The sequence below is a fragment of the Aphelocoma coerulescens genome, chromosome 15, assembly GCF_041296385.1.
Source record: "Aphelocoma coerulescens isolate FSJ_1873_10779 chromosome 15, UR_Acoe_1.0, whole genome shotgun sequence".
NCBI lineage: Eukaryota > Metazoa > Chordata > Aves > Passeriformes > Corvidae > Aphelocoma > Aphelocoma coerulescens.
Window position 1 is genome coordinate 13,766,034 of NC_091029.1, and position 26,969 is coordinate 13,793,002.

At 56.4% G+C, this 26,969-nt stretch overlaps 2 protein-coding genes across 3 annotated transcripts in view; one reads left to right on the forward strand and one right to left on the reverse strand.

Annotated features, from left to right (window-relative positions):
* The first annotated feature begins 3,313 nt into the window (after positions 1–3,313).
* TESC (tescalcin) lies at positions 3,314–9,751 on the forward strand. Of its 2 annotated transcripts, XM_069031117.1 has the most exons (8): positions 3,317–3,449; positions 6,917–6,986; positions 8,089–8,169; positions 8,395–8,534; positions 8,620–8,681; positions 8,752–8,859; positions 9,282–9,329; positions 9,503–9,751. In XM_069031117.1, the coding sequence occupies exons 1-8, from the start codon at positions 3,392–3,394 to the stop codon at positions 9,578–9,580; spliced, it is 645 nt and encodes a 214-aa protein (XP_068887218.1). In that variant the 5' UTR covers positions 3,317–3,391; the 3' UTR covers positions 9,581–9,751. The 2 variants fall into 2 exon arrangements, with proteins under 2 accessions (XP_068887219.1, XP_068887218.1); XM_069031118.1 differs by lacking the exon at positions 8,620–8,681 and having other exon boundaries at positions 3,314–3,449.
* A 4,787-nt stretch (positions 9,752–14,538) lies between these two features.
* The window catches only part of FBXW8 (F-box and WD repeat domain containing 8), a 52,365-nt gene continuing 39,934 nt past the window's right edge, over positions 14,539–26,969 (reverse strand). The window contains exons 8-11 of the mRNA XM_069030442.1: positions 23,361–23,488; positions 18,923–19,096; positions 16,794–16,910; positions 14,539–16,122 (exon numbers count right to left, since the gene is read on the reverse strand). Coding sequence (XP_068886543.1) covers positions 15,978–16,122; positions 16,794–16,910; positions 18,923–19,096; positions 23,361–23,488 — 564 coding nt within the window. The 3' untranslated portion in view covers positions 14,539–15,977. The remainder of the gene's footprint in view (positions 16,123–16,793; positions 16,911–18,922; positions 19,097–23,360; positions 23,489–26,969) is intronic.

Below are 26,969 nucleotides of genomic sequence, written 5' to 3' on the forward strand. Positions count from 1 at the left end.
GTGGGGAGAGTGTGAGCAGTGCTGAGGGGCTCTGCTCCGAGCAGAGCTGTGTCTTTAAATAGAGTCACAACCCCAGAATAGTTTGGGCTGGAAGGGACCTTAAAGCTCCTCTTGTTCCATGGACAGGGACACCTCCCACTGTCCCAGGTCTGCACTGACATGAACTTGGAGGGAGGGAGGAATTGCCATTGTGAAGCAGGGTAGGGAATCCTCAGGCACAAAGCTGAAAATCCATCTCTTGTTCTTGAGGGTTGGAGTAGACCCCAGCCCTCCAACCTGTTCTGAAAGCAGATCCCAAAAGATTCCTGGCAGGGATGCAGGGTTGGGAATGGGGGTTGTGAGTCCCAAGGTAGCTGAGAACAGGCAGAGCAGAGCCTGGGTTCCCCATTCCCAGCTGTCAGCAAGATTCCTGGGATTTTGTGCTCCCTTCTGTTGACACCTGGGTCTCTCTCCAGTGCATCCAGAGAATCACAGAGCTCGCAGGAGCCCTGGCACGAGGAGGAGCTGCCCGAGTGCCAGGCACAGCCGTGCCATGAAAGAGCCACAGGAGCCACGGAAAGCACCCAGAGCTCCCCTGAGAGCTGCTGCTGCTGGCCAGTGCTCACCAAGCCACCGGGAGAGCTGCTGGCTGCCTCAGGGGTCCCAGAGCAGCCAGCAGGGCCCTTCCCGTCCCTCTTTTGGGGGCACTGCGTGTCCTTACCCTGAGAAGAGCCTGGCCCAGGAGGAAGTGGGGAGCTGTTGCTCACCACAGATTTCCCCACAGCTGGTGTGGCCTGGGGTGCAGAAGGGGAGCGTTCTGTGCAAAGGGGATAGGCTTGGCAGCCCAGCAGCCCTGGAACTAAATCCTCATCCCTCTGGCAGGAGTTTCTGGAGGAACTGTGCCCTCAGTCAGTTCTGCCTGCTCTGGGTGCTGCCCATGTCCACAGCCCGGGCTGTGGGTGCTGGGGTCACCCAGAGCACCAACACAGCCTGGATGTGCCAAATTTGGAAAAGACTGGGCTGTGTCCATCTGTTTTCCACACAGCCTCAGGAGCCAAGTCAGATTTTGGGATTTGAGACCAACCCAAAGGGAATGGTGTGTTCCCTTTGTTTGCCGTTTGGGGAGGGTGTCCCCGCTGCCTCCAGTGCTGCTTGCCGTGGGCGGAGTCTTTGGTTTTGGTGAGCAGAAACTCCCCTGTGAGCACCTGCTGCTGTGGGAGGCCTCAGCCCAGTGCCCAGGGTGACCAGGGAAAGCTGGAAAGGCCGCAGGATCCCTCTGTGTCCGTGCTGGAGCAGCCTCTTGGAATGCACAGGGGTTCCCACAGGCTGCACATCCACGGTCCAGCACGGTGGGGAACACCTCTGTGGGGTGCTGGGGTGACATTTGGGGTTTGCCTGTGCCCCCTCCCCTCCTGGCAGCACAGGCACAGTCAGCTTCTCCCCAAGAAGACAGCAGTGGATCCCAACAGTTCCTTGTGTCCGTGAGTAATGGCCGGATCCGTGGTGTCCGTGTTAAGGATGGTGCCGATGCCATCCATCGGGATTTGTCCTGTCCTGTCCTGTCCTGTCTGTGGAGCTCTCCCAGGAAGGGTTGTGTGGCTTTCTGGAGAAGGTGGAATTGCCTCCCTTCTCTCCCACCGAGTGCAGAGCCTGGCCAGGTTCCTCCTGTGCATCCCTTGGGAGCAGGGGGTGAATTCCCTGCAGTTAATGCCGTGCTCTCCCTTCCCTTTCTGTGTCACCGGCCACCTGTCCTGGGGACAGAACAGCCCCGGTGTTGTCACGTTAAAATCCGGAGGGTGAAGGAAAAAAATTCAGAATGGGGAAGAGGAGGCTGGGAAGGGGCAGGAAGCGAGGAGTGGTCACTGGATCGGAAGGAAAAGCCAGGGCTGGTTCCCAGCTTTGCCCCTGGGTGTTGGCACTCAGGGATGTTCCAGGCAGTGCCATTCTCAGGTTTCCTCCAGCAGGGAGCGAGGCCCGGGAGCAGCAGCATCCCTGGGAGGTTTGTCCACCCTTGGAGGCCGAGGTCTCGATGTGCTGCTGCTCCAGGCCAGGCTCAGGAGCTGCTCGTGCCCTCCACCAGCACAGGGGCAGGGAGGGACAGCTCCTGGATCCTCTTGGGAAGTGCTTCCAACCCCTTCGGACCTATCCCGACACACAGGGACACACTGAGAGCACCCTGAGCCAGCCAAGGGCAGGGGATGAGGCCTCTGGGACAAACCACGGGAGTTTGTCTCCAACCTTTGCAGGAAAACCAGGACCCTCCAGGCCAGGCAGCCCTGCCGGGGGCCAGGGAGAGCTGGGACATGAGGGGAGGGGAGGGAAGGGCTGGAGAAGGGTCCCTGGCATCTCCAGGTCCCTTCCAGGCCACCTCCACCTGCACACAGCTGGCTCCAGGTACTGTCCTGACTCCTGGGCATCCCCCAGGGATATCCCGGCTCCAAGGGCCCTGCCCCACTCCCTGGGGCTCTTCCCCCACGGAATGGAACAGAGTGCTGCATGTCTAACCCCCCTCCTACCCTCCTCCTCCTGCTGGAAGTGCCTGGGCTGGCCAAAATTCCACATTGGATGGAAAACTGCTGGCCCAGGAATGGAGAGTGAGGAGCCCTGAGCCCCAGGGCTCCTGATACTGACAGCTGAGGTTGCAAGATGGGGACATCCCTCCTTTCTCCGTTTTTATTTATAAACAGGTATTTTCCTGGACAGCTGGAGGCTGGAAATGATTTCATTCCTTTCCTGTTTGTATTTGGCTTTAAACAAATAAACAACACTGACTTGCTACCCACTGCCGCGGTGTGCTGTGCTGTTTGAGCTGCCTCCCAACCCTCTCCTTCCCTCCTGGAAGGGCTTTGCTCTTCCCCGCGCCCGTGGGAGGGTGACGTGTCCCTGCCAGTGCCAGTCTGGCAGGGAGGGCCATGGTGACAGAATCCCCCCCTCTGCACGGGGCTCTGCCAAAACTCCCTCCTGGGCAAGACCCTCCCCCCTCCTTTTGGGGGTCCTAGGTCTCCTCTGTGCATCCGCCTTTGTCTGTCCCCATCCAGGGTGGCACAGCCCGGGCAGTGCCAGGGCCGGGGCAGCCGCGGGGCTCAGGTGGGAGCCGCTGCAGGGGATCCACAGGAAGCCCCCGGCCCCCATTCCCGCGTTGGGATACGGGGGGCAGCTCCGTGCCCTTCTCCCGGGGACCGCCCCAGAGCCGGGAGCGGGGCACAGCCGGGCTCCAGGTGCCACCAGCCGCTCCGGGGCTGTCCCCGCTCCCAGAAGGTGCCACCCCCGGCGCTCCCTGCGCTGCCTCTGGGCGGGGGCGCGCAGGGACCCGGGGCCGCCGCGCCGCCGCCGCCTCCCCGCCGCGCCCGCCCTTAAAAGCGGCGGCGGCTCCGGTGCAGCGCCCGCGGCGCCGCTCCCGGCACGGCCCGGGATGGGCTCCGCGCACTCCGTGCCCGCCGAGATGCGGGAGCTGGCGGACAGGACGGGCTGTGAGTACCGGGGACCCGCGGGCACCTCGGCCGGGCGCTGCCGCTGCCACCCCCCGCCTCACCCCAGCCCGGAGCCTCCGGCCGCGCTGCCGGAGGGGACACGGGGTGTCCGGCCCTGCAGGGGACACGCCACCCGCGGGGGTGCAGGAGGTGTCACCCGGGGAGGGAGGGGGGTGTACAGGAAATGCCACCTGGGTGGGCGGGGGGCTGCAGGAGGTGGCGCTCCAGCAGGGAGGGGGATGCAGGACATGTCGTGTCACCCGCGGGGAGGATGCAGGAGATGTCACTCGGGGAGGGTGCAGAGGTGTCACCTGGGGTGGGGGGAGAGCAGGATGTGACACCCGGGGGATGGCGCGGGGAAAGGGGATGTGAGGAGAGGGTGTAGGAATGTCACCAGAGAGTCCCCGGCGCCACAATGCCACGAGCCGGGACGTCGAGCGGCCACACGTGCGAGCCCCGGCACGGCTCTGCCCACCCGCGCCACCGGGGCAGGGAAATGTCCCCGCACGGCTGCTCTGCCCCGGAGCCACGGCACCTCGGGGCTGTCCCGGGCCGCAACGCGCGGGGCTTCGGGATCGAGGGACCGGCAGGGGAACGAGCAGGGACACGGCCCAGGGCCCCCCGCAGGGGTCGGGGCGTAGGGCGGGGTGGTCGTGTCCTTCCTGGGAAGCGTCACCGCTCCAGGACGTGGCGAGCTCCGGGCACGGAGATCGGGGAGCTCCCACCCGGATCCTCCGGCTCCGGCCGTGCTGAGCGGCTGCGATGGAGCGAGGGCTGAGGGGCCGCTCTGCCCACGGCCAAAGCGGGGGCCGAGAGGGTCCAGTGCTGCTGCTGCTCCTGGGGTCACATCTCCCCTCATCCCCTCTCCTTCTCCCCCAGGAAGGGCTGAGCCCCCCGCACCCCACTGAGCACCCCGGGCTGGACTCAGGAGCTTGGGGAGCCCGCAGGGTGCCAGCCTGGCAGCCCAGGGTGGGAGGAGGTCTTTGGGGTACCCCCTGGGCCAGGGACCCTGCAGCAGCCCCGCTAGTACAGGTGGCACCTGCCCCAGTGCCCCGTGAATCAGCCCCAGCAAGGGTTGGTGAGGGCAGCACCCAAAACCCTCATGGGAACCAGAGCAGGGAGGGCACGGGGAGTCCCTGACTCCAAGCCACGACTGGGGTGCACATCCTGTGCTCCCAGTGGGATTCACAGAGCTCCCACCGTGCTGTGGCTGCTACCAAACCCCCTGGGAATTCAGGGCATCTACAGCCCTGCTGCTGCGGTCCGACCTCGTGCGGGGCATTGCAGCCACCCTCGGTCCCCTGGGAGGAGCAGGGACAGGGCAGAGCCCCCTGGACCTGCCCATGGCCTGTTCCTTTGCCTTGTCCCTCCTGGAGGGGCACCCTGAGGGGCTGCTCGGGGCACTGGGGCCGGTTCCCCTCCCTCCCTCCCTCTGTGTGCTCCATCCCAAAGCTGCAGCAGCGTCTGTCGGGGGTGAAGCGGCTCTTCCCGGGATGCTGTGGCCATTCCCTACACCCAGGCTGGTGCCACGGGGAGGGCTGAGCCCCCCAGTGCCCCTTTCCCGGGGGATGCCCTCTGCTCAAGCAGCACAAACCACACAAGGCTGGGAACAGCTGGCCCAGCTCCCTTTGGTTTAAATCCTGTTCTCCCCCCATTAGAGGAGACTGCCGGGCTTGGACACGGGCCTGCAGCATCAGGATGCTTCTCAGGGACACGAGCAGCCTCTGCTGCCCTTGAGCCAGCCCTTCTTCCAGCAAAGCTTTTGCCTTTTGTGCAGATTTTCCCTTTTTTCCTGGAAAGTAGCCGAGCGCTGCCACCTTTCACAGGACAGAGCAATCCTGGGAGACCTGAGAGCTAGACCTGGGCTTAGGGAAAGAGGGAGGAAAAGCCTCACCCAGCCTTGCAGGGCTGGCCCAACCACGAGCATCCAGCCACTGACCCCAGTTCTTGTTCCTCTTGGTGCCTGGGACATTTTTCTGAGAGATCAAAGCTTTCTGGTGTGCACCCACGTCCCAGATGCTGAAGGCTGCTCCCATGGTGACGGCGATGTCGTCAAGGCAGGAAGCGAAAGGTCACTGCTCCATGGCCAAAACTGGAAAGCAAAGTCCGAGAAAAGTTCCCATGAGTGCAGCAGAGCAGCAGCCAGGAGGGATTAGGGGAGAAAACATCCAATGGATGAATCAGTGAGGCCTGGGCATCGTCACCTGGGGGTCAGTGGGGTTAAGGGGGGTTGAAGAAAGGGCGTTTGAAGCCCATCCTGCAAAGGTGCTGCCGGGGATCCGGGCAGGCCCAGGGCCCCAGGACCCGGCCCAGATGGGTTTCCAGGCTCTTATCAGAGGTCTGTGGAGGCTCAGCCCTGCTGATCAATACCGTTGCTATTTCCAGGCTGTGAAGCAGCAGTCAGGAATGCAAAGGACATTATTTAAACATCATAAAAGGCAGCTCGGGAGGCAGCGCAGCCCAGCTCTGACCCTGCTGTCTTGCAGCAATTAACCCTTTGCAACCCCTCAGCGATACTTTAATGTGGTTTTCTGTCTCTCCATGATGCCAGGGGTGGCTGATTTCCAGCAGCCAGGGCAGCCCTGCCCCGTGCCCGGCCCAGCCAGGGCTGCAGGAGCCTGTGGGTCCAGCTGGTGCCCAGACAGACTCTCCCCCAGCTCCACAGCACTTCCCTGGCTCCTGGGAATGGCCCCTGTCAATATTTGCACAAGAGTCAGGCTCTGGGGGGTTAGAGCTCGGTTACAGCCCCTGGGGAACAGCTGGGGAAGATAAACTCACATGTGCCGGGGCTTAGGGCAACGGGGAGGTGCTGCTGAGCTTCAGGCTGGAGCCCCAGCGCTCGTGGGGCTCAAAGGGAGCTGCTGGTCCCCCCTTCAAGCCCCTGCCCCGGGATGGGGTTAGTGCATCCCTGGGGCAGTGCCCACCGCGAGGCTTTGTGGCTCACCCCAAGCAGTGGCAGCAATTTCAAAGCCAGGTGTTGATTTTGGGGTGCTGCTGTGGCCCCTCCATGTCCTTCCCTGGCCAGGGGCAGGTCCCTGCTGCCAGGATTGCTGATCCCAGAGCTATTCCCTGCAGCAGCCATGGCTGTGGATGTCCTGGGGCAGGTCAGGATGGTGCCGACAACCCCAAACAAAATGGCCAAGCCAGTTCCAAGGACTGACCCCAAGGATCCTGACCTGGGGACTGGGATCCCTCTGTGCCATTCCATGCCATGCTGGGCCAGGGAATTTCCTGCAGACCAGGACAGGGGATAAAGCAGCCCTTGGCACCACCCTGCAGCCAGCACAGGGCACTCAGGGACACAGCCGGGCCTCGCGGGGCTGCACGGGGCCACCAGAGGGGAATGGGGTGGCACAGCTGTGCCCAGGACCCTGCCCCGCTGCTGGGGGTGTGGGGACAGGCACAGAGGGGTGTCCCGAGGGTCCCCTGGGGCTCAGCCCCTGTCACCTCTCTCCTTTCCCTGGCAGTCACCTCTGAACAGATTGAGCACCTGCACCGGCGCTTCAAGCAGCTGAGCCAGGACCAGCTGACAATCCGGTACGGCAACTCCAGCCCCACTGCAATTCCAGCCCCATGGCAACTCCAGCCCCACGGCAACTCCAGCCCCACGGCAATTCCAGCCCCAATGCAACTCCAGCCCCACTGCAACTCCAGCCCCACAGCAACTCCAGCCTCACGGCAACTCCAGCCCCACGACAATCCCAGCCCCACGACAATCCCAGCCCCACGACAATCCCAGCCCCATGGCAACTCCAGCCTCACGGCAACTCCAGCCCCACGGCAATCCCAGCCCCGCTGCAATTCCAGCCCCGCTGCAATTCCAGCCCCACGGCAACTCCAGCCTCACTGCAATTCCAGCCCCACTGCAATTCCAGCCCCACGGCAACTCCAGCCCCACTGCCAGGGCCACCCAGAGCATGTTCCCCCTTCCCTGGGCTCCCAAGGGTGCCAGTCCAGGGCTGTGATTCCGAGCGTCCTTCGCAGCCATCCCCGGCCGTGCTGAGGCGGCTCCTGCAGCGTGGCCTTGCAAATAATCCCAGGAAAACCACAAGGACGCAGCGGCCTCGGAGCTCTGGCAAACACCTCATCACCCCCCAGCTTTAAAACCAGTTTTGGGGAGGGAGGAAGCGGGGCTTGCAGTTGCTCTTGTGCTCTCCGGGGTGGCTGCGCAGGGAATTGGGCACCTCGGGAGAGCTCCGAGCCCCCGCTGCTGCTCCTCCCCTGCCGGGGGTGATTTCTTGCCTCATTTGCTTTATAAATCGTGGAGAGCAATGACCAGCACGGGCTCAGCACGAAGCTGAGGGGAGGCTGGACAGCAGGAGCTCCTTCCTGTGCCTTGCCGAGCCCTGTTTGAGGCCTTTGGCCCGTGAAAACCCTAAAAATCATGGCAGAGAGAGCCATGCAAAGGGCCCCGGCGTCATCCCAAGGGCTTCCCAAAGACCCGTTTTAGTGGGACAAAATCCCTGAGCACAGACTTGCTCCCAGTGTGAACGGCAGCAAAAAGGGGTTTTTATCCAAAACCTCTTTGTTTTTCCACGATTGCTTTGGAAGGAAGGGGTGGGGTCTCCCGGTGGCTGTCAGAGCCCCTCCCTCCTCCGCGGGTCCCTCACGCTCCGGGCTGTCTCTGTCTCCTTTGCAGCAAGGAGAACTTTGACAGCATTCCCGACCTGGAGTTCAACCCAATCAGAGGGAAAATCGTCCACGCCTTTTTTGACAAGCGGTGAGAACCCCCCAGCACCCGGGGAGGGATGATTTATCCTCTGGAAGCAGGATGGGGCTGGGCAGGGATCTTCTCCCCAAAGGCTGGGGTGGAACCGGGTGGAAAATCAGACATTTAAGCTGAGTCTTAGCGACAAACCAGTCCTAAAGCTTTGTGGGGGCATGTGATGGGCTTGGGAGTGGGTGGCCGGGGGCTTCCCATCACCGTGGGCTCCGGCACCCCCAGGAACCTGCGGCAGGAGTCGGATGGGCTGGCGGATGAGATCAACTTCGAGGACTTCCTGACCATCATGTCCTACTTCAGACCCATCGAGATGAACATGGATGAGGAGCAGCTCGACCGCTTCCGGAAGGAGAAACTCAAATGTGAGGCTTTCCCAGGGCCTGGGGTTTGGGGCTGGGGTGGGAAGGGTGTGCCCTGACCCTGCTGCGCTCCTCTCGTCCCTCCCAGTCCTGTTCCACATGTACGACTCGGACCACGACGGGAAGATCACGCTGCAGGAGTACAGAAATGTAACGTGTGGCCCCTCCTGCCCCATCCCCCCGAATTCCCAGGCCTGGCGTTGACCCCTCTGCCTTGCAGGTGGTGGAGGAGCTGCTGTCGGGGAACCCCCACCTGGAGAAGGAGTCAGCTCGGTCCATCGCCGACGGGGCCATGATGGAGGCAGCCAGCATCTGCGTGGGACAAATGGTGGGAGCCTGTGCTGGGAGCTGCTTCCCTGCTCTGCCGTGGCACTGAGGGGCTGTGGGGGCGTCAAGAATGGGGCTGGAAGAGGTCCCTGCTTCCCAGGGCACCTCCCCTGTCCCAGAGTTGCTTTGGCCAGGGATTGGTTTTCAGGCAGCAGCTTCCAGGGTGGTGTTTTCTCATGAGAAGAGCCCAAGGGGGATCAGCAAACAGTATCCCATAAACCTCATCCTTACTGCTCATGGAAAAGGCTGCTCCTTGCAGCCTTGGGGGTCTGGGGACCAATTCTGGGCTGGCCATGGGGTACAGGGCAGGGCCAGCACTGGGAACCCATGGGAGATGTGTCCCTTGGCCCCAGGGGACAGCCCTGGGCCACCCCTTCCCCATCACCTGGGGCAGCCTCAGTGTTTCCTCTCTCACCGCGACAGGGCCCGGACCAGGTGTACGAGGGCATCACCTTCGAGGATTTCCTGAAGGTCGGTGACGTCTCCACTCGTGTCCCCGGGAGGAGGGACCAGGGTGGGCACAGGGAGCTGGGTGGGCACAGGGAGCTGGGGTGGGCACAGGGAGCTGGGTGGGCACAGGGAGCTGGGTGGGCACACAGAGCTGGGGTTTGGCCCTGGAGCCGCTCAGCCCCTTCCCCTGGCAGATGTGGCAGGGCATCGACATCGAGACCAAGATGCACGTGCGCTTCCTCAACGTGGACACCATCGCTCACTGCTACTGAGGAGGGCAGGAGGAGGAGGATGAGGATGAGGAGGAGGAAGAGGACCCAGCAGCAGCTCCATGTCCTGGCACCTGGCTCCCAGCTCCATGGCTCTGCCCATGCTGGGGCTGCCCTTTGCTCTCTAGAAACATCAGAGGCTTTTATCTGTAATAAAATATATTTCTCTTTTTAGTCCTCGCTGAGAAATACTCAGTCCATCCATCACTCCTTGGTGGAGTGTTTCCCTGAGCAGAAAGCCTCCACAAATCCTGCTTTCCCCATAAATCTGGAATTTTTAGCCTCTGCCACACGCTGCTCTGGGGAAGGAGCTGCCCAGGATCCCAGGCCGTGGGGCCAGGCAGGGATGGGGATGCTGAGGGGCAGGAGGTGAAGGCAGCACCCTCAGCCCCTAAAAGGACAACCACATCCCACTCTGCATCCTACAGTGAAAGTGATGGCAGCGACAAAAGGAATATTCCCAGTTTAATCCCAAACCAGCACCCCGGGCTGTGCCTGCCGGCCAGAGCCAGGCAGGAGGAGCCCGGAGCAGGCAGCAGCGACGCGGGGACGCGGGGACGTGGGCTCCTGGCAACCAGGTGGCTCCTGCCCCCACATGTTCCCGCTAGAACAAGGCACCGGAGACGAGGGGTTGTTTACTGGTATTAATAACTGGATGGCTCCAGGCGGGTTTCTGTCTCTAAGGCAGCCTGAGCTGGGGAAGGAGGGAGGGGGAGAAAAAAGGGCAATGGCTATTTTTAGAAAAGCAGGGAAGATTTATTTGTTTTATCAAAAAATAGCTTCCCCCGGTGACACGAACACGCGATGGGAACAGCCCCGCAGCGCAGCCGGCAGCGGGAGGGGCTGCAGGCAGCGATGGGTGCGGGGCCACCCGGCCCTGCTGTCACCCCCTCCCTCCATCCCTGCCTCAGGGCAACAGCACTTTTCCCCTCTTTTCCACCTTATTGGGGGTCTCTGCTCGGGCACCCCCACACCGAGGGCGCAGTCAGGGCTCCCCTCCCAGGCTCTGTCCCCTCCGAAGCCCCCGGTGTCGGTTCGGAGCCGCTGGAGCTCGGTGTGGAGCAGCTCCCGGAGCCGCGGCAGCCGGGCAAGGACAGCGCTTCCCTGCAATGCAGCCCGGCCTGGAGGGACCCGCACTGCTGGGCTGCACCGCGGCCGGCCTGGGGCTGAGCCCGGGGCCGCGGGGACGGAGCTGGGAATGTCCCACAGAGCCGTGGGACGGCGCTGCCGCCGCCTCTGGGGTTGGTTCAGGGGCTGAGGTTGCTGGCAAGGGGAGCTGGAGCTGGGCTGGGTGGGAGAGCCGGGGTTTGGGAGGGGATGGAGCTCCCGGCTCTCCCGGAGGAGCCGTTCGGGCCCTGCAGGGCTCCTGGTGCTGTCCCACGGCCCGCTCTGTGTTTGCAGGGCTCTGGGATCCCCTCCTGCTCTCCTCGGGCTCCTCTGGGCACCCTCGGGCATCCCCATCTCCCGGGCACCACATCGGCATCGCCCGGGTAGGGGAACCTCCTCCTCCTCCTGCTCCTGAATCTCTCATCCTCCCCATCCTCTTCTCCGTGCCAGACCCTCCGTGCTCCCTCCCCACCCCATGCACACGAGGGCACAACACCCAGCTCCTCCCCAAATCCTCAGGTTTCCGCAGCCAACCCAGGCTCCTTTCCCTGTTTTCCCACTGAAATTTCCACTCAGACACTGCGGGACCATCCCACTCCCTAATCCAGCTGCAAGCTCCGTGCTCCCAGTCACAGCGCTGGGTGTCTGAAAGGTCCTTTTCTGGCTCTAGATCTCGCAGCTGGGGCTGCAAGGGTTGCCACAAGATCAGGGTCCCACTCCCCCTCCACCCCCCAATTTCCTTGGAGGAACCATCCAAGAGGATCCACACCAGCAAGGGCTGGGTGTGCCCGGCAGTGAAGGGAAGGAGAGGGCAGGAGGAGTGAAGAGGATGGATGAGAGGATAATTATTATCCCTTGAGCTAATTAGCTGTTCCCTGGATATTCTGTTAAGTGGCAAGGAAAGTGTGGGAGTTTGGGAAGCAGAGGAAGGGCCCAACACAAACTGGCTGCGGCCTTCTCTCTTTGTTTGTTGGGAATTCTCTGCGGGAAATGGGATGAGGGGAGAGCAGGAGGGAGAGGGAAGTTAAGGCTGATCCTCAGCCCAGCAAAGGAGCCCCAAGGCTGGCCAGGAGCATCACTCCCACGGCCGGCACCAACACGGTGTTGATGTTGCACACAGCAAAGCCCAGCTAGAGGAGGAGAATAATCCTGGAAATCACAGGAAAATCTGGCAGAGCCCCGGGAAACCTGGCAAGGGCAACGCTTCTGCTGCAGCAAAATCATGTAAAGTGTTCCATAAAGGATAATGGTTCTGCTGTGGGGCCAAGATGCCGAGCCCTGGGATGTGGCACAAAGCTCCGTGGCAGATCCCAGCAGTGGTCAGCAGAGGGTAATTGGAAAATTGAAGCTGCTTTATTGGAAAACTCCAGGGAGGCTGATCAAGGCTGAGCAGCATCGGAGAGAGCAGCAGCTCCGGGGATTGGAGAGGGGGACTGAGTGACCCCAGCACTGAAGAGGGACACCGAGTGACCCCAGGACTGCAGGGCAGGGCCTCTGGGCAGGTGGGCATTGGCACAGAGGGGACACAGCTTGACCCATCTCCCCCCTGCTCCCCCTCATCCGTCAGCCACGCTGGAGCTTGGGAATGGCAGGAGAGACCAAACAAGGGGACACCTGCCCAGGGAGGGAGGGAAGAGCAGGAGAGCAGGAGGCAGCACAGACCCCACAGCCAGGGAGCCGGGGCAGCCACTTGCAGCTGGTATTTCTAAGCTGAATTTTGGGGAGCTCCTCATTCCTTTGAGGGCACTGTCCGAGGCAGGGGTGACAGAGGAACCCCTCACCTGCAGCTCTTCCATGAAGAGGAATTTGGCCCTGAGGCTCGAGGCCCACATTTCTGGATAAAACTCTGCCAGTGGCACAAATCCTGAACTGGAACAGGCTCTTTCCCCCTGGTTTCTCTTGCATAATCCACCAGTACTTCATCTGCTTATGGGGTTTGCAGTCACTGCTGCCCCACCTTCCCCTCCAGCAGCAGGGACCGGTCCGAGGTACCTGAGGGGACAGGGAGGGGCTGGGAGGACACCAGCTCCATGTACCTGGAGGTTTTAGGACCATCCACAGAAGGTGGAAATGAGCAGGCAAACGCCACAGGAGGAAAAGAGGGGGCAGAGAGGACACGAACAAGTTCTTGCACCATTTCTGCGCCCCTGCATTCACCCCTCTGACAGCAGCTGGGACAGGGAGTGACAGAGAAGGGCAGGGCAGGAAAGCAGAGGCTGGGTGGGAAAGGCCACAAGGTGGGAGAGAAAGGGAGTTCAGAGTCCCTCTCTGTACAAAGAGCACCCCCTGCTCCTCCTCCCACCACTCCCCAGATCAGGAGAGGGATGGCAGCCCCCAAAACCCCGGAATTGCTCTTCCCTCACTGCCAAGGTGATTGAGGACACAAAACAGAGGCAAGAAGCACTTTGTGGGGCCTGTGCTGGTGGATTGACCCAGGGTCAGAGGAGGGGCACTGGGGATTTTCCAGCAGGGCTCTGCACCCGTGTCCTTCCCACCAGGATGGCTGTGCCAGCTGCCCCTGGAGCTGCTCCTGCGGCCGCAGCTCCGGAGCCGGGCACAGCTGGGGGTGTGACACACACAGCTCCCCTTTGATCCCACATTCTCTTTGGAGCAGGGATCCTTCTCTCGAGGACACAGACATCTCTTTGTAGCTGAGGATCGCTGCCACCAACAACAGACACCAGAAGTCTCGAGGCTTTTCATGCCGAACTCTGATGTCTTTGGATTCTTTAGCTGTCCCCGAGCACCCGGCCTGTCGGAGGGCCACCAGCCTGGCAGGTGGCACCAGCGTGAGCCTGACCTTCAGCCTGACCCCCAGCCTGATCCCCAGCCTGACCTCTGCCAGCTCAGTCCACACTGGTCCAACGTGTCCTGACTGCAGCTCCTCCACTCCAGCCCCTGAGCCCATCCAAGGCAAATTTGTCCATTCTCAGTGCCCACCTCCAACCTGTGGGACACAACACTGGGCCCCTCCTGGCCACTGACCCCTACCAGTGGGCTGGGAAGTTCCAAGTGGCTTCTATCCCCAGTAAAGATTGGATGGTGACCCCATTTCTGCTCTTGAAATGAAGGAAGAGGTTCCATTTCAGTGCCCCCTAACCCCAAATCTCAGTGGCCTCGCTGGTGGTTGCTCCACTCCAGCACACCACTAATGAACAGCCAGGGAATTGGGACAACATCCCTTCCCAGAAATTCCCGACACTGGATACTCTCCAGCAGCCTGAGTGCCCTCATCTGCACGAGGAGTGCACACAACCCTCTGCCACCCTCTGCCGTGGTGCAACCTTCCTAAATTAACTCCATACCCAGGCAAAAGGCCCAAGGGACCACAGCCCTGGCAGAGCTGCCTCCAGACTGTGAGCTGTGGGGACAGAGAGTTCCACCTCTGCTGGAGCTGAACTTGTACCCAGAAAGCAAACACCTGCTCATGCAGGTGCTGCAAATGCCCTTCCCAGCAGCTCCAGGACCTCCACATGAGCAGGAGCAGAAGGAGAAGGAGGAATGCGGAGGTGGACTCCGGGAAAAGGGGCTCACGTGGGCACCACACGAACTTATCTGCTCCTTGCAGCAGGGAGATGAAGGAGGAACAAAGCTGTTCCCAGATAATGAGGCGAGATAAGGAGAAGGGAGAACAATGACATGGGAGCTCTCCCTGCTCAGCACATGGCAGAAGTCACAGGGTTGCAGCAACCCCCAAAGTCATTTATGCTACAGAAACCATTATTTATTTGTCAGGTTTCAGCTGAACTCTTGTCCAAACTGTGTATCTGTGACACTTCCTGCTCTTCCAGGAATGGAGGGAGGGAGCTGCCTTCCCAGAAGGGCAGGGGAATAAAAAAAAAGAAGACCAAAGCTTTATGAGAGATCAAATTTATTGGTCAGACAGAACAGCTTTGCCCCTTGCACTTTCTGTGTATCCTTCACATGGGAAAAGGTAACTTAAATACCTAAAATGTGAAATTTTGGCTTAGGGGTCATGGGAAAGGAAGGAAGAGCTGTAAAATCAGCTCTCTTCAGGGCTGCCTCAGTGACTGGACAGGGCTGAAGTGCCAGCCCAGCCCCTCTCCCGCAGGTCTGGGCACATTCCCACACCTCTCCCCAGTACTCTGCACTGATTCCACTAAGCCAGGAAAAAGGTGCAGAGTTAAAACTCAACCTCAACTTAAACAGAACTGACACAGCTTTGCTTTGCACCAGTGAGTTTTACAAGGGCAAATCACAATAAAATCATTTTACATCAGTAAAAAGATCCATGCAGGACTGGAGCTCTTGTTCCCCAAACTGGTTTTACCTGTCAGTACTACCTGGGCTTAAAGCAAAGCCTCACCCCTCACTTCGACCTGAACAGCACCTCCTGCCCTTCACCTGCTGCTTCCCCACAGCTTTGGGGCTCAATACCCAGGCAGGGCACTGCAGCCACGTCATCCCTGCTGTTCCATGATCAATTCCCAGCTTGGAAGCAAGGACAGCACTGGAAATCCTCCAGGTGCTGTGGAAGGACACGATCCAGCAAAGAACACACCTGACAACCTGAGCCAGCCCTTTGTCCCAGTGAACAGGGGGCAGTTCACCTGAAAAGGCTCACGAACAAAATCCCACAGACAGAGGTACATATACAATTAGAAAACATTTAATCCAAGATTTTAAAGAATTAAAAAAATAATTTACTCTAAAATAATTTTGATGTGTGTGTGGCCTGCTGAGTTCCCAAGCATCCAGCCTGGCCTAGGGAACCTTCCCCTCCCTCTGTCCATCCCAATCCCTCTCCCAGCCACTGTAACCTTTTGTGCATGGTCCTGTCCTGTTCCCAGGCACATTCCAACGCACTCCAAGGAAAACAAAAATGAGCAGCTCATTACCAGGAAAGACATTTCAAACATGTGGCTCAGCACATGCTTTTTCTGAGTCCTTGGTGATTCTTTTCCCTCTTGGGGTAGGCCAGAACTCCTCAGAGAGCTCCCAGCCTCCCACCCCTCCAGTGTCCCACTCTGGCTTCCTGACCAAGAGGGGACCTGCAGCATCTTTCCCACAAGCAGCAGGAGTACTTTTGTTTACCCTGCAGTGCTCCCTTTCCCTCCTCAGCCTCTGCACTCCACCAGGCTGGACCCCTGGACATGTCTGGAGAACACCACATTCCAGAGGGATGCTCCAGGGCAGCCACGCTCTGTTTGGGATCACATCCCCAGGCCTTTGGCAAATCCCAGCCCACTGGTGCAGCCAACACCAACTTTTGGGTGCTTGTCCCACATGGATTTTCCTTCACCCTGACTGGCCCCAGAAGCCGAGGGGTCCCCTAGATGCTGTCGTAGGGCACTGCCAGGCCGATGTTGTAGTTGTAACCCGTCACCTCGTCGTAGGAGGAGCGGCAGATGGGGAGGACGCTCTCCACAGCCAGCTGGTCCACGGAGAACTCGTAGGAATAAATGATCCCTCGGTACCTGCACGGAAAACAACCAGCACACACCATGTCACCTCAGTGGGAAAGCAAACAGAGGTAGAAATCGCCATAAAAATCACCTGAACTGAAAAACGTGGTGCTGCAGGAGCTGGATAAAAACCCCCATCCCTTCTGCAGGAGGCTGAGCACTTTTAAGCAGGAAAACTCCCTCCTGTCTCCTCCCAGGGACCCAGCAAGGCTGGGAAGGGCTGGTGAATCATTCCCTCCAGCCCTGCAGAGACGTGACTGTCATCTGCTGAAACATCTCCAGGCTCTCCAGCACGGGGGAAGATAAATACACTGGTATTTGATAGTTCAATTAGCACTAACAGCCATTTGAGATGCAAATACCAAAACCTGCAGCTTAAATGCCAGCAGTTTTCCTTTAGGAGGAGACAGCATTACTAATATTTCGAGCATGGAGAGGACTGCATTCCCTGCCTGGCTTCAGTGGACTTTATGTTCCCCTGCTGAGCAAAAAAACCCCATTTTTTTTGTGCTCAAGCGAATCAAGAGCCAATTCATCGCTTGTTTTGTAAACCTTACCCTTCAACTTTTGTTTAGTTTTATTCTTTTGCTGCTATACCCCCTCTGTAAGTGCTCTGGGTGATGACTCAGGTGCTCAGGGCGCTATTTAAAAACAAAGCACATTGCTGAGGGCTGGGTTCTCACTTGCGGTGCACGCTGGGGTCGTCGTCAGTGATGCTGGAGCCTCGGGGGTTCTTCTCCTCGGGGATGTTGGCAGTGATCAGACTGTGGGAATTGAACCACACGTGGCGGACGGGATGTCTGGAAAACAACCCAGAGCACGGGGTGAGGGGCCACCTGCACTGGACTTCCAAAATCCGAGTGCTGGGAAAGGAACGGCTTTGGATTAAACACGGAGTGGTTGAAATCAGCATCCTCCCTCCGGCCGGAGGCTGGGAACCTGCACCTCTGGCTCTTCCCGCCTGGAGCAGATCCCACATCTTCTATCCCCATCTAGTGGGCTCTTCCCAGAACACACGAGGAGGCCAGAAAATACGCTGGAAAGCTGGCAGGGAGGCACGGATGCGGGCTGCGCTGGCTGCTGGCTGCCCGAAGGACTGCAGCGCTCCCGGGAAGGGCAGGATGCTTCCCAAAAGGAAGGGGAAGGACACCCCACACACCCATGTGCTGAGCTGGTTCAGAAATGCGCCACAAGGCACAAGCTAAGAACCACGGAGTGGGAAGGGACCCACAGGGATCACCCAGCCCAGCTCCCGGCCCTGCCCAGACACCCCAACAACCCCACCCTGGGCATCCCTGGCAGCGCTGTCCAAACGCTCCCGGAGCTCTGGCAGCCTCGGGGCCGTGCCCATTCCCTGGGGAGCCTGGGCAGTGCCCAGCAGCCTCTGGGGGAAGAACCTTTCCCTGCTCTCCAGCCTGAGCCTGCCCTGGCCCAGCTCCAGCCATTCCCTGGGTGCTGTCCCTGGCCCAGGGAGCAGAGATTGGAGCTGCCCCTCGGGAGAAGTTCCAGCTCCCTGGGGAGGATCTGAGCTCAGTGTTCTCTGCTCCAGCTGAACAAGAGCCCTCAGCTGCTCCTTGTGTGGCCCCTCCAGACCCTTCCCCATCCTCGTGTCCCTCCTCTGGACACCGAGGTCAGGTCTTCATTCCTTTCCCTCTCAGTGGTGTGTAACTAACCCCAAACCCCAGAACAGCACTTTCTGTTCAAGCAGGAGTCACTTCTCTCCTCACATGAGGATGGCTCATCTCCACACCCCAAATGTGTCTCCTGTCACCTCCCTCAGCTCCTGCTCCTGTTTTCCATCCCTGGCACGGCGATAACAGCACATGCCTTATCTAGGAATGCCTTTCGATTGGAGTGATCCCTTCTGATTCCTCTCTAGATTAAGCAGTGTTTTCTACACGTTTAATCGAATGGCTTCGCTTTGAGCACACCCCCGAGCTCAGCCCTGCCCTGCCTGCCCCATCCTGGAGCAGCACTAATGAGCATGCCAAGGAGACAATCAATGGAATATTGTCCTTAATGCATCAGCCACATCACAGCAGCCTTTATCATTCCCCGGGTCAACACAGAAAGTGATACCTGCTATTAATCAATGACAACTCCAGCCTGAACTTCCCTGCCTGTAAATACCTCATCTAGCTCCTCTTTGGGGAAGATGCATTAAAAAAAAAAAAAAAGAAATCAGGATTTATCTGTTCATTTTATGGACATCACTCAGACCTACAAGGGGCTAAATCCTCGAGTCTTTATCTAGACAAAGTCCGGGAATTGTGCTTTGATCAGGAAATCTTCATTTAGCTGTACAAAGTGTCAGCTCCAGGGTGCTGATCTCTGCTTGTACTTTCAGTGCTGCGCTCCTTGTGCTCGGTACAAACTGGTATTTCAGTATTTAAATGAGTGTAAATGCTTCGACCCTCACCATTGAGGGACTGTGTGGATGAGGTGAACAGAAATGCAGGGGTTGTGCTGGATGCACTGGATGGAGACAGCCAGAACCAGCCGTTCTCCAAACAGCCAGTCCAGCACTTTAAAATCCAGGTCCAACAACTAAACTGAGGTTGGGGCAGAGAGAAGTCACTGACTGAACTTCATGGAAAATCCAGGGGAAACAATTGAACATGGACCGAAACACTCAACTAACGAGCAGAAAGGCCATGACAGCTGAAGGGCCCCCACAGAAACACACAGGGCTCCAGGCGGGGAGGCAACCTGTCCCCAAACCACACAGAACTCCCAAAAAGTCCTCTCATTCCCACACTCCTGCCAGCCCTGATAACCCCCACGGCCCAGCTTCCCCCCCAGCCCGAGTTACCTGGCGTGCATCTCCCAGAGCTTGGTGCCCATGCGCTGGTCCCACACGCACACCAGGCCCTCCTCCCCTCCGCTGACGATTTTCCACTCGTCCATCTGCACTGCAGACACCCCCAGCTGGTGGGCGTACAGGGAGCACGCGGCCTCGCCACGGCGCACGTCAAACACCCTCACCCTGAAGGAAAAAACAGGGATAAAACCAGCTCTGGACATGCAGCCTGTGGGTTCTGAGAGCACAAGGACCTGGGGGTTATGGAAATCCATCTGGGACAGCAGCGGTGCCACTGCTGCTCCAGGGCTGGAAGAGCAGTAGGGCCCATCCTTCTCACTGCTGGATTTTCACCCTGACTTCTGTTATCAGAGATCTTTTCCAGGCAGATTTCTCCCACCACACAGGAGCTCTCTGAGTCTTTACAGCTCCTAGGACCTAAAGAGGGCTCTGGGCTCTTAGCACAGGAAGGACCTGGAGCTGCTGGAGTGAGACCAGAGGAGGCCACGGAGCTGCTCCAAGGGCTGGAGTCCCTCTGCTCTGGAGCCAGGCTGGGAGAGCTGGGGGTGCTCACCTGGAGAGGAGAAGGATCCAGGGAGAGCTCAGAGCCCCTTGCAGGGCCTAAAGGGGCTCCAGGAGAGCTGGAGAGGGGCTGGGGACAAGGCATGGAGGGACAGGACACAGGGAATGGCTTCCCACTGCCAGAGGGCAGGGCTGGATGGGATATTGGGAAGGAATTGTTCCCTGGGAGGGTGGGCAGGTCCTGGCACAGGGTGCCCAGAGCAGCTGTGGCTGCCCCTGGATCCCTGGCAGTGCCCAAGGCCAGGCTGGACACTGGGGCTTGGAGCAACCTGGGACAGTGGAAGGTGTCCCTGCCATGGCAGGGAGGGGGACTGGATGAGCTTTAAGGTCCTTCCCAAACCACTCCATGATTCTATGAGTCTACAGTATGAAATAAAAGTGAAATTGGAAAAAGCTCCTCCCTCTGTGTCTCCCAAACCATCAGCAATGCCATGAGGCATAAACACCTGTTTTGGGCACACTGTTAACACATCCCATCCCTGGTACAAACCCACATCCACTGTGGAGGAGGGGTGGTATTATCAGGATCAAGGAAAGGATGATTCTTGCCAAGATTTCAGAGGAGATTAAATGTGTGGCAATTCAAAAAAGACAGGGAATTACAAGTTTATACCCCCTTGACTTAATCACCAATACTAAAACAAAACACTCAGCAACCAGGATCCGTTTTGACTTCAAAAATGCAACTGACTGTGGGCAGCTTTTAGGACATCTGATATTCAGATATTACTGACTCCTCAGACAAAGCATTTTGAAGAGAAATTAACTGAACACTCAGCCAGAAGCAGAACTACAGAAAAAGAGTTTAGGATTCCAACCACTGCTACAAGGCCACAATACCAGTTAGAGCTAATGGTGTTAAGTTTTAAACCTGGCACATATCACAAGGGAGTGTGGGGTTTGATCCTTATTTATCATGACTGAGAGCTAAAGCAAAGCACATAAATGAATAAAAAATGCAGCAAGTGAAAACAGAAGGAAAGGGGAAACATTGAGCTCAGATTTGAGAAGAAGCCAGAGCAAGTTCCTCCCAGCTGATGGCTATCAGGAACAAACCCATCAGGTCCACATTAATTCCAGAAAAGGCCAAAACACACTTGTTCCAACACATTAACTGTACTTCGTTCCATACCCCTGCTACGATCCTAATGGTGCTGCAAGTCCTTCCTTTCCCCTTCTCCAGCACAGATTGCATCATATGATTTTACAAGTAACACATTTCAGGGGCTCAGAGAAAAGGCAGCAGAGCAGCCCAGAGCTCCAGCAGAGCAGCATCCATCTGACACGGAGGAAAACACGCTGGAGCAGGGCGAGGGACGCGCTCCGCGTGGAACGGCCCAGCCCAACAGCGCGAGGGGGGCAAGGATTCCTCACTTCCCCCAGCTCCAGCACAGAGGAGCTCTGGCTACAGCCCGGGGCTGTGCTCTGGGAAAGGACAGGGCCTTTGGAAGGGCTCACTCCTGGAGCTCTGGCTACAGCCTGGGGCTGTGCTCTGGGAAAGGACAGGGCCTTTGGAAGGGCTCACTCCTGGAGCTCTGGCTACAGCCCGGGGCTGTGCTCTGGGAAAGGACAGGGCCTTTGGAAGGGCTCACTCCTGGAGCTCTGGCTACAGCCCGGGGCTGTGCTCTGGGAAAGGACAGGGCCTTTGGAAGGGCTCACTCCTGGAGCTCTGGCTACAGCCCGGGGCTGTGCTCTGGGAAAGGACAGGGCCTTTGGAAGGGCTCACTCCTGGAGCTCTGGCTACAGCCCGGGGCTGTGCTCTGGGAAAGGACAGGGCCTTTGGAAGGGCTCACTCCTGGAGCTCTCCCTGATGTCCTGTGTGTGTTCTCACAGCAACCAAAGCTGCTCCTGTTCGGAAAGCACAGCTGGAAGCCAAGATCTGAGCCCTGCTTATTCCATGAGCAAGCACCCAGCTTTCAGGCAGGTGTCGGTGCTGGCACAGCCCTGGAAGAACCAGAGGCACTTATGCTGCTCAGATGTGCCTTAAAGGAAAAAAGGAACAGTGTTTTGCCAATCCCACGTGATGCTGTAACACAGACCTGGCCCAGCATCTCCTGCCTGGACAGCTGGGCTCAGTGGGAGCACTTCGGACTCATCCCAGCTCCAGGGAGGTGTTCTCATGACCAGGCTTGGACCCTGCTCTCAGACTGCCTTGGGAGTGAGCTGCCTTGCCTTCAGGAGAGCATGGAATACATTTGGATCCACACCTTTCTGGGTTTGCCATGTGTTTGCTGTCCCAACACTCCTCACCAGCTCCCACCAAGGAAAAGCAGGATCAGCACATGCTCCCTGCTAGGAGGCCTCTTGCCAGAGCAAAGCACAGCTCAGGAATCAAATCAATCAGCAGTGCATCAGCAGGAATTTCTGAGGGAAGGACAGACTTTACAGGTCCTACCAAAACCGCTTCATGAGCGTTACTTTTCAAATTCATGGTTTTGAGTAAAGAAGAGCAGATTCAAGGGAAGCTGGGTATTTAATTCAAGCAATAAGTGCTCCCTCTGGCCAGCAGCAGCCTGAGCTCCCATGGGAAGGTCCCTGTTTAATAAACCCACTCCATAATACGGCCATGGAGATCCCAGTCTTGTTCCACGTGTGGATGCCCAGCACATCACACGAGGATTTGACCTCTGAAATACTCTGGTTCTGCCTCCTGGATGCCAAACTTGTCTTCCAAACTATTAATCCCTAACTCCTTGCTGTTCTAGTGACATCCTTGAACTCAGTCAGTGCTTGAGCTGAAAGCCCCAAAAGCTTTCTGGAGGGGAAGGGCACAGACATCTACACTGCTATAAAGGGGAGGGATATCAACTCCAGCTCCTCTCCTGTCATCATGCAGGAGATCAAAACCAGAGGTAGTTTTACTGGGGTGCTTTGGAAAGCCAATTATCTGCTTTTAGAGGGAAAAAACCTCCCAGGGATTCAATTCCACTTGTCAAACTTCAGCTATTTCCTTTCTCCTCCTTGCTGAGAGTGCGAGGTTTGCTCGCACTCCCTATTCACCGGGAAGGAGAAAAAAAAAAAAGCTGTTTGACAAAATAATCATTTTTGCAAGCTGCTGCACTGGCGGGACAGAGGCCTGGGATTTGGCAGAGGGAAGTACCCGCCTTCCAATCTGATCCCAGCACCAGAGCAGAGCACCACCTGCAGCCTGGTGCCCAGTGTGGAAAGGAGGAGGGAAGGAAGCAGGAGCCATTAGAGACTGGCTCCTGGCCATCCCACATCTCCTTCGGTGCACTGGATCAGACCCCACAAACGACTCGCCAAAAAAAGGAAATCTAAAAATTGGACTCAAAGGGTCTTTTTAAGCACTTTAATCCTTTCGCACTGCCTGTTCCCAGCGCGGCCATTCCTGGCACCAGACACTGAGCTGGGAAAATCCTACTCCCCAAGCCAAGGAGTTAAAGAGAAAGCTGCTAATCAGCTAAATAGAAGCTGGAATCTGTTCATATGAAAGTCTCTTTTTTTTCTCCGTCACCTGAGGGACATCACAGTGTTCCGAAATACACTCTTGACATCATTTGGCAGCCGGGCCCATCTCATCCTCTGTGATTCATCCCTTAGGTTATTTTTTTAATATCAGAAAGTGAGCTTTTAAATGCCAAACTCATTTTGCGGGTGGCGGCGGGGAAGTGGAAGATATTCCAAGTGGTCTCGCTGGGCTGTGCACCAACTGCGTCCACCAAATGGCTCTGAAAGCTCCTCTTCCCGTGGAGCTTCCCCAGACAAAGCACACTGACAGCCACATCCAACTATTACCTAATAGTTTGTTCCTCAGCTTCATGGAAACACGAGAGGAGAAACCGATTCCAGCAGGGCCAGAGGTAGGACAGGAAGCTGGAGGTGGGAGACCGGAGAGGGGAGCACCTACCTTCTGTCCTTGTTGCCTGCCACCAGCATGTTGGGGGGACTGTTGTGGAGGTTGACACATGAGAAGTCACCTATGGAGTTGCCCACCTTGGTCACGCACTGGTTGGTTTCCAGGTTGTAAAGAAGGATCTGGCAGGAAGAGAATAAAACACCTCAGAAATTGAGCAGGAGCACCATGACAACGTTTTGCTGCAGCACAAAGCAGAGCTGTGACCACCAGAGGTGTTCTGCAGGACTCAGTGTGTAAAACAGAACCAAGAGACAGAGCTATCCCCATGAAGAGAGGCAACAACACCCTCAGAAGTAAGGAATTTGAGTTGCCCAGTGGGATCCAGCAAGAAGTAGTATGGCCAGGTACAGCTCCCAGGCAAACCACACAGGACAAATCTTTCAGGCTTACAGGAAAAGCAAAGAGTTTCCTCATCAATGTTAACATTTGACAGAGCAGTAAAAGCAAACAGCAGCAGCCCTGGGGAGGTTTGGACAGATGGACAGCGAGAGGCAGATCCGGTCAAGGGCAGCAGGAACTGCAGAGCAGAGCTGACCACGGCCCTGCTGAGAGCCTGGGTGCCCTCACACACACAGGGAAATGTCACATCTGAAGTGGCAGCTCAGATGGGAAAGGCAGAAAAACAACTCTGATTTTAGGCAGCACCCGAGATGATTCAGCCAGAGCCTGCATGTGAAGCACGAGTTGTTCCCCGGCCGTTCCCACTCCTCTCCTCAATCAGTTTAATCACAATTGCTGTCCTTCCTGTGGGGCCAGATGAGATGTGTCTATTTGGGCCTTCCAATTTAGGAGAACAAGTATTTTTAGAAACAGAAAAATGCACTGGTCAAAGCCCAGTGGAGCTCAGCGCTGCACCTGGTCTTCTATAACTTCATAAAGATGATTAAATTTCATGGTGATGCTCGTTTAAATTAAAAGAAACCTTGTGACCATGAAAAGAGTTAATGGTATTGGAAGCATCAGAAAAACCCTACAGCTTCCATGGCAACATCAGCATGGCCATGTCAACGTCACATCAATATTCTTTACTTCTAATTTGCCGATTACAGCCACGTGCAGCTCAATAAATATTGCACTATCTGGATGTATTAGCTCAACATTTGCCAGAACAGCAGCACTGATGCTGCCTGGCCTTTTATTTCCTATCTGTGCCATTTTAGAGATCTGAAAGGTGAATTAAGAGAGCAGGAGAGGATCATTTGGTGATGGAGAGCGAAGCTTTAAAAATCTCGAGGAACAGGGCAAAGAGAGGCAGAGAATTTGCAGGTTTCCTCCACCTGCCATTTCTCCCAAGACCAGGCAAATTCAGACATATTTCAGCACCCTATCAGGATCAGCACATCCACATCCAACTTCCTTAGGTGCTCCTAAGATTTATAATCTCCAAACTAGCCCTTTGTGGAGCTGTCCCAAAATCCATGGCATTTTTCATCCTTAAGACCCAAAAAAACCAAAGCAAGGATGACCTTTGCAGGGAAATTTAGGACATAAAAGTGAAATTGAAATAAAAATTAATTTAAACTTCCACCCCAAGGAAAAAGTTGCTACAAACTGCATGGAAATTTTAGTGTTTGAGGTAAAAAGTAGTTTACAGCCTGTTCTCACTTCAGCCCAGCTCCCAACAGCTCAGTAACCAAACCCACAGATAATGATGTTCTGGCAAAGGCACCTCCAAGGGTTTTCAGTGCAAAGGAAATTAATATCTGTGCCTGGCAACCCAAACTTCTCCTTAGAAAGTCTGGAACAAAAGACAAAGTCAATAAACTGCTGAATTCAGCTGAAGAACAATAAATGATGGGGTCAGGAGCGATGTATTCCAGCTCCCAGTTGAGCCCTTCCCAGCTGGATGTTAAAACTCCAGAGGGGAGAGGGCCAAAAGCTGCTTTCTTAAAAGTCCCCTGGGGCTGATACTTGCAGTGAACATCCACAAACTATTAATTTATCTAAACGACCAGAGCTCCCATCCATGCCATAAACACAGGATACATACTTGAACATTCAGTCATGGCCATGAAAGGCTGGAATGAAAAATTGCTTCCACGTAGCACTGAAAGATTCCCCTGTTTTCCACATTTTCTCCTGCCCACAGCCCTGTGGCAAAGCTCACAGGTAACACCAGCTGGAAAAATGACTTATTTCTCCTCACATTGTAGGTGGCCACCAATTTAAAGTGTTTGCATCTCACAATCTATAAAAAATAAAGGTTCACACCCACAAAAATGGAAGAAGAGCTTTTATCATCTTCTCCTACCCCCTTTAATTCCTTTTCTCCTCATGCCCGTCTCTATTCTTTTAAAGATTGTCTATTTTAACAATCAACAGGATTGGTGGTTAAAATAAAATTTATTTTCAATTTTATCATGCACAAATATCTTACTAACCAATTAGCTCCATCACTGGAAGAGTCTCTTTGTGCTCTTCAGTATCCAGGTTTTGCCTATCTCGAAATTCAACCTGTCTTGAGCAGTTTTATGGCCTGAAAATGAATTTCAAACCCTTATCCTCCCTAGCTGGTAAGTAAAGAAGCTAAAAGCACTCAGAATGCTGAAGTCTGAATAATAATTTCCTGGAGACAGGGCTTTAAAAGCACACTGATGACAATTCTGAAGTTGCTGGAACACCTCTGATGAGCTCTCCTGCAATATCCCAAGGCAAGAAGGATTTTCCTTACAAAGGCCAAGGAGAGAGAATGGAAATACCTGGTCAACAGGGACTTGAAATAAGGGCCTGTGTGTTAAAGGGCAGATAAAGCATAAGGTCTCTGGGAGGTTTATAATCCTATAATGCACACTGCAAAGGGATTACCCTTTTAAAGGTATTTATAATCCTATAATGGACACCCAAGCCCAGTGACCTAATAGGTACCAAACTGAGGGAAGTGAACCAAGAGCATTTGGGTGTGAAATGAAGAACCCTGGGATAACACACTAACGAGCAGCCCTGGCCCCACTGGGATCTCAAGGAGGAAAAGCTTTAAAGAGGCCGTGCAGGCAGCACTGGGATCCGACGCCCCAAATAAGAAGTGTCACCTATTAACACCGGCCAAATGAAAAGTCCAAGTTGTTGGCCAAGAGCCAGGCAATCTCCCCGAATGCTTAATAATTCAACAAGCCAGGAATAGCCAGAGCACCTTCAGCATTCTGTTTAGTTAAAGACCACAGAGATTAGCAAACACATTATCCATCTCCGAGGCGATTCTCTCCCTGTTACAAGTCCCTTAACGACCTTTACCATCCCTCCCTCTCTCTCTCTCTTTTAATAAGGCTGAGCAAATGGGACTTCATTTCAGCCCACTGCCACAGACTGGGGGCATTAATTATTCATGCCCATAGCCTCCCCTTTGTTAAGGCAGTGCATTAGACTAATTCCCCTCTTTACTGGGCGACTTGGGCACGGCTCAACCTGGGCCGCTCTTCTGGGAGGGCTGCGCAGGGAACGGCAAATTCACGAGCCCAGGCAAGGCAAGAAAGGAAAAGTTACTGTTCTGCACAGAACTGCAGAGCAGTGGGTACAGGGCACTCTCTTTAAATGCTGTCCAAGAACTCATGAAAGATGCCTGAAATTAATTCCCAAAGAATTAAAGGCTCTGGAGCCAGAAGA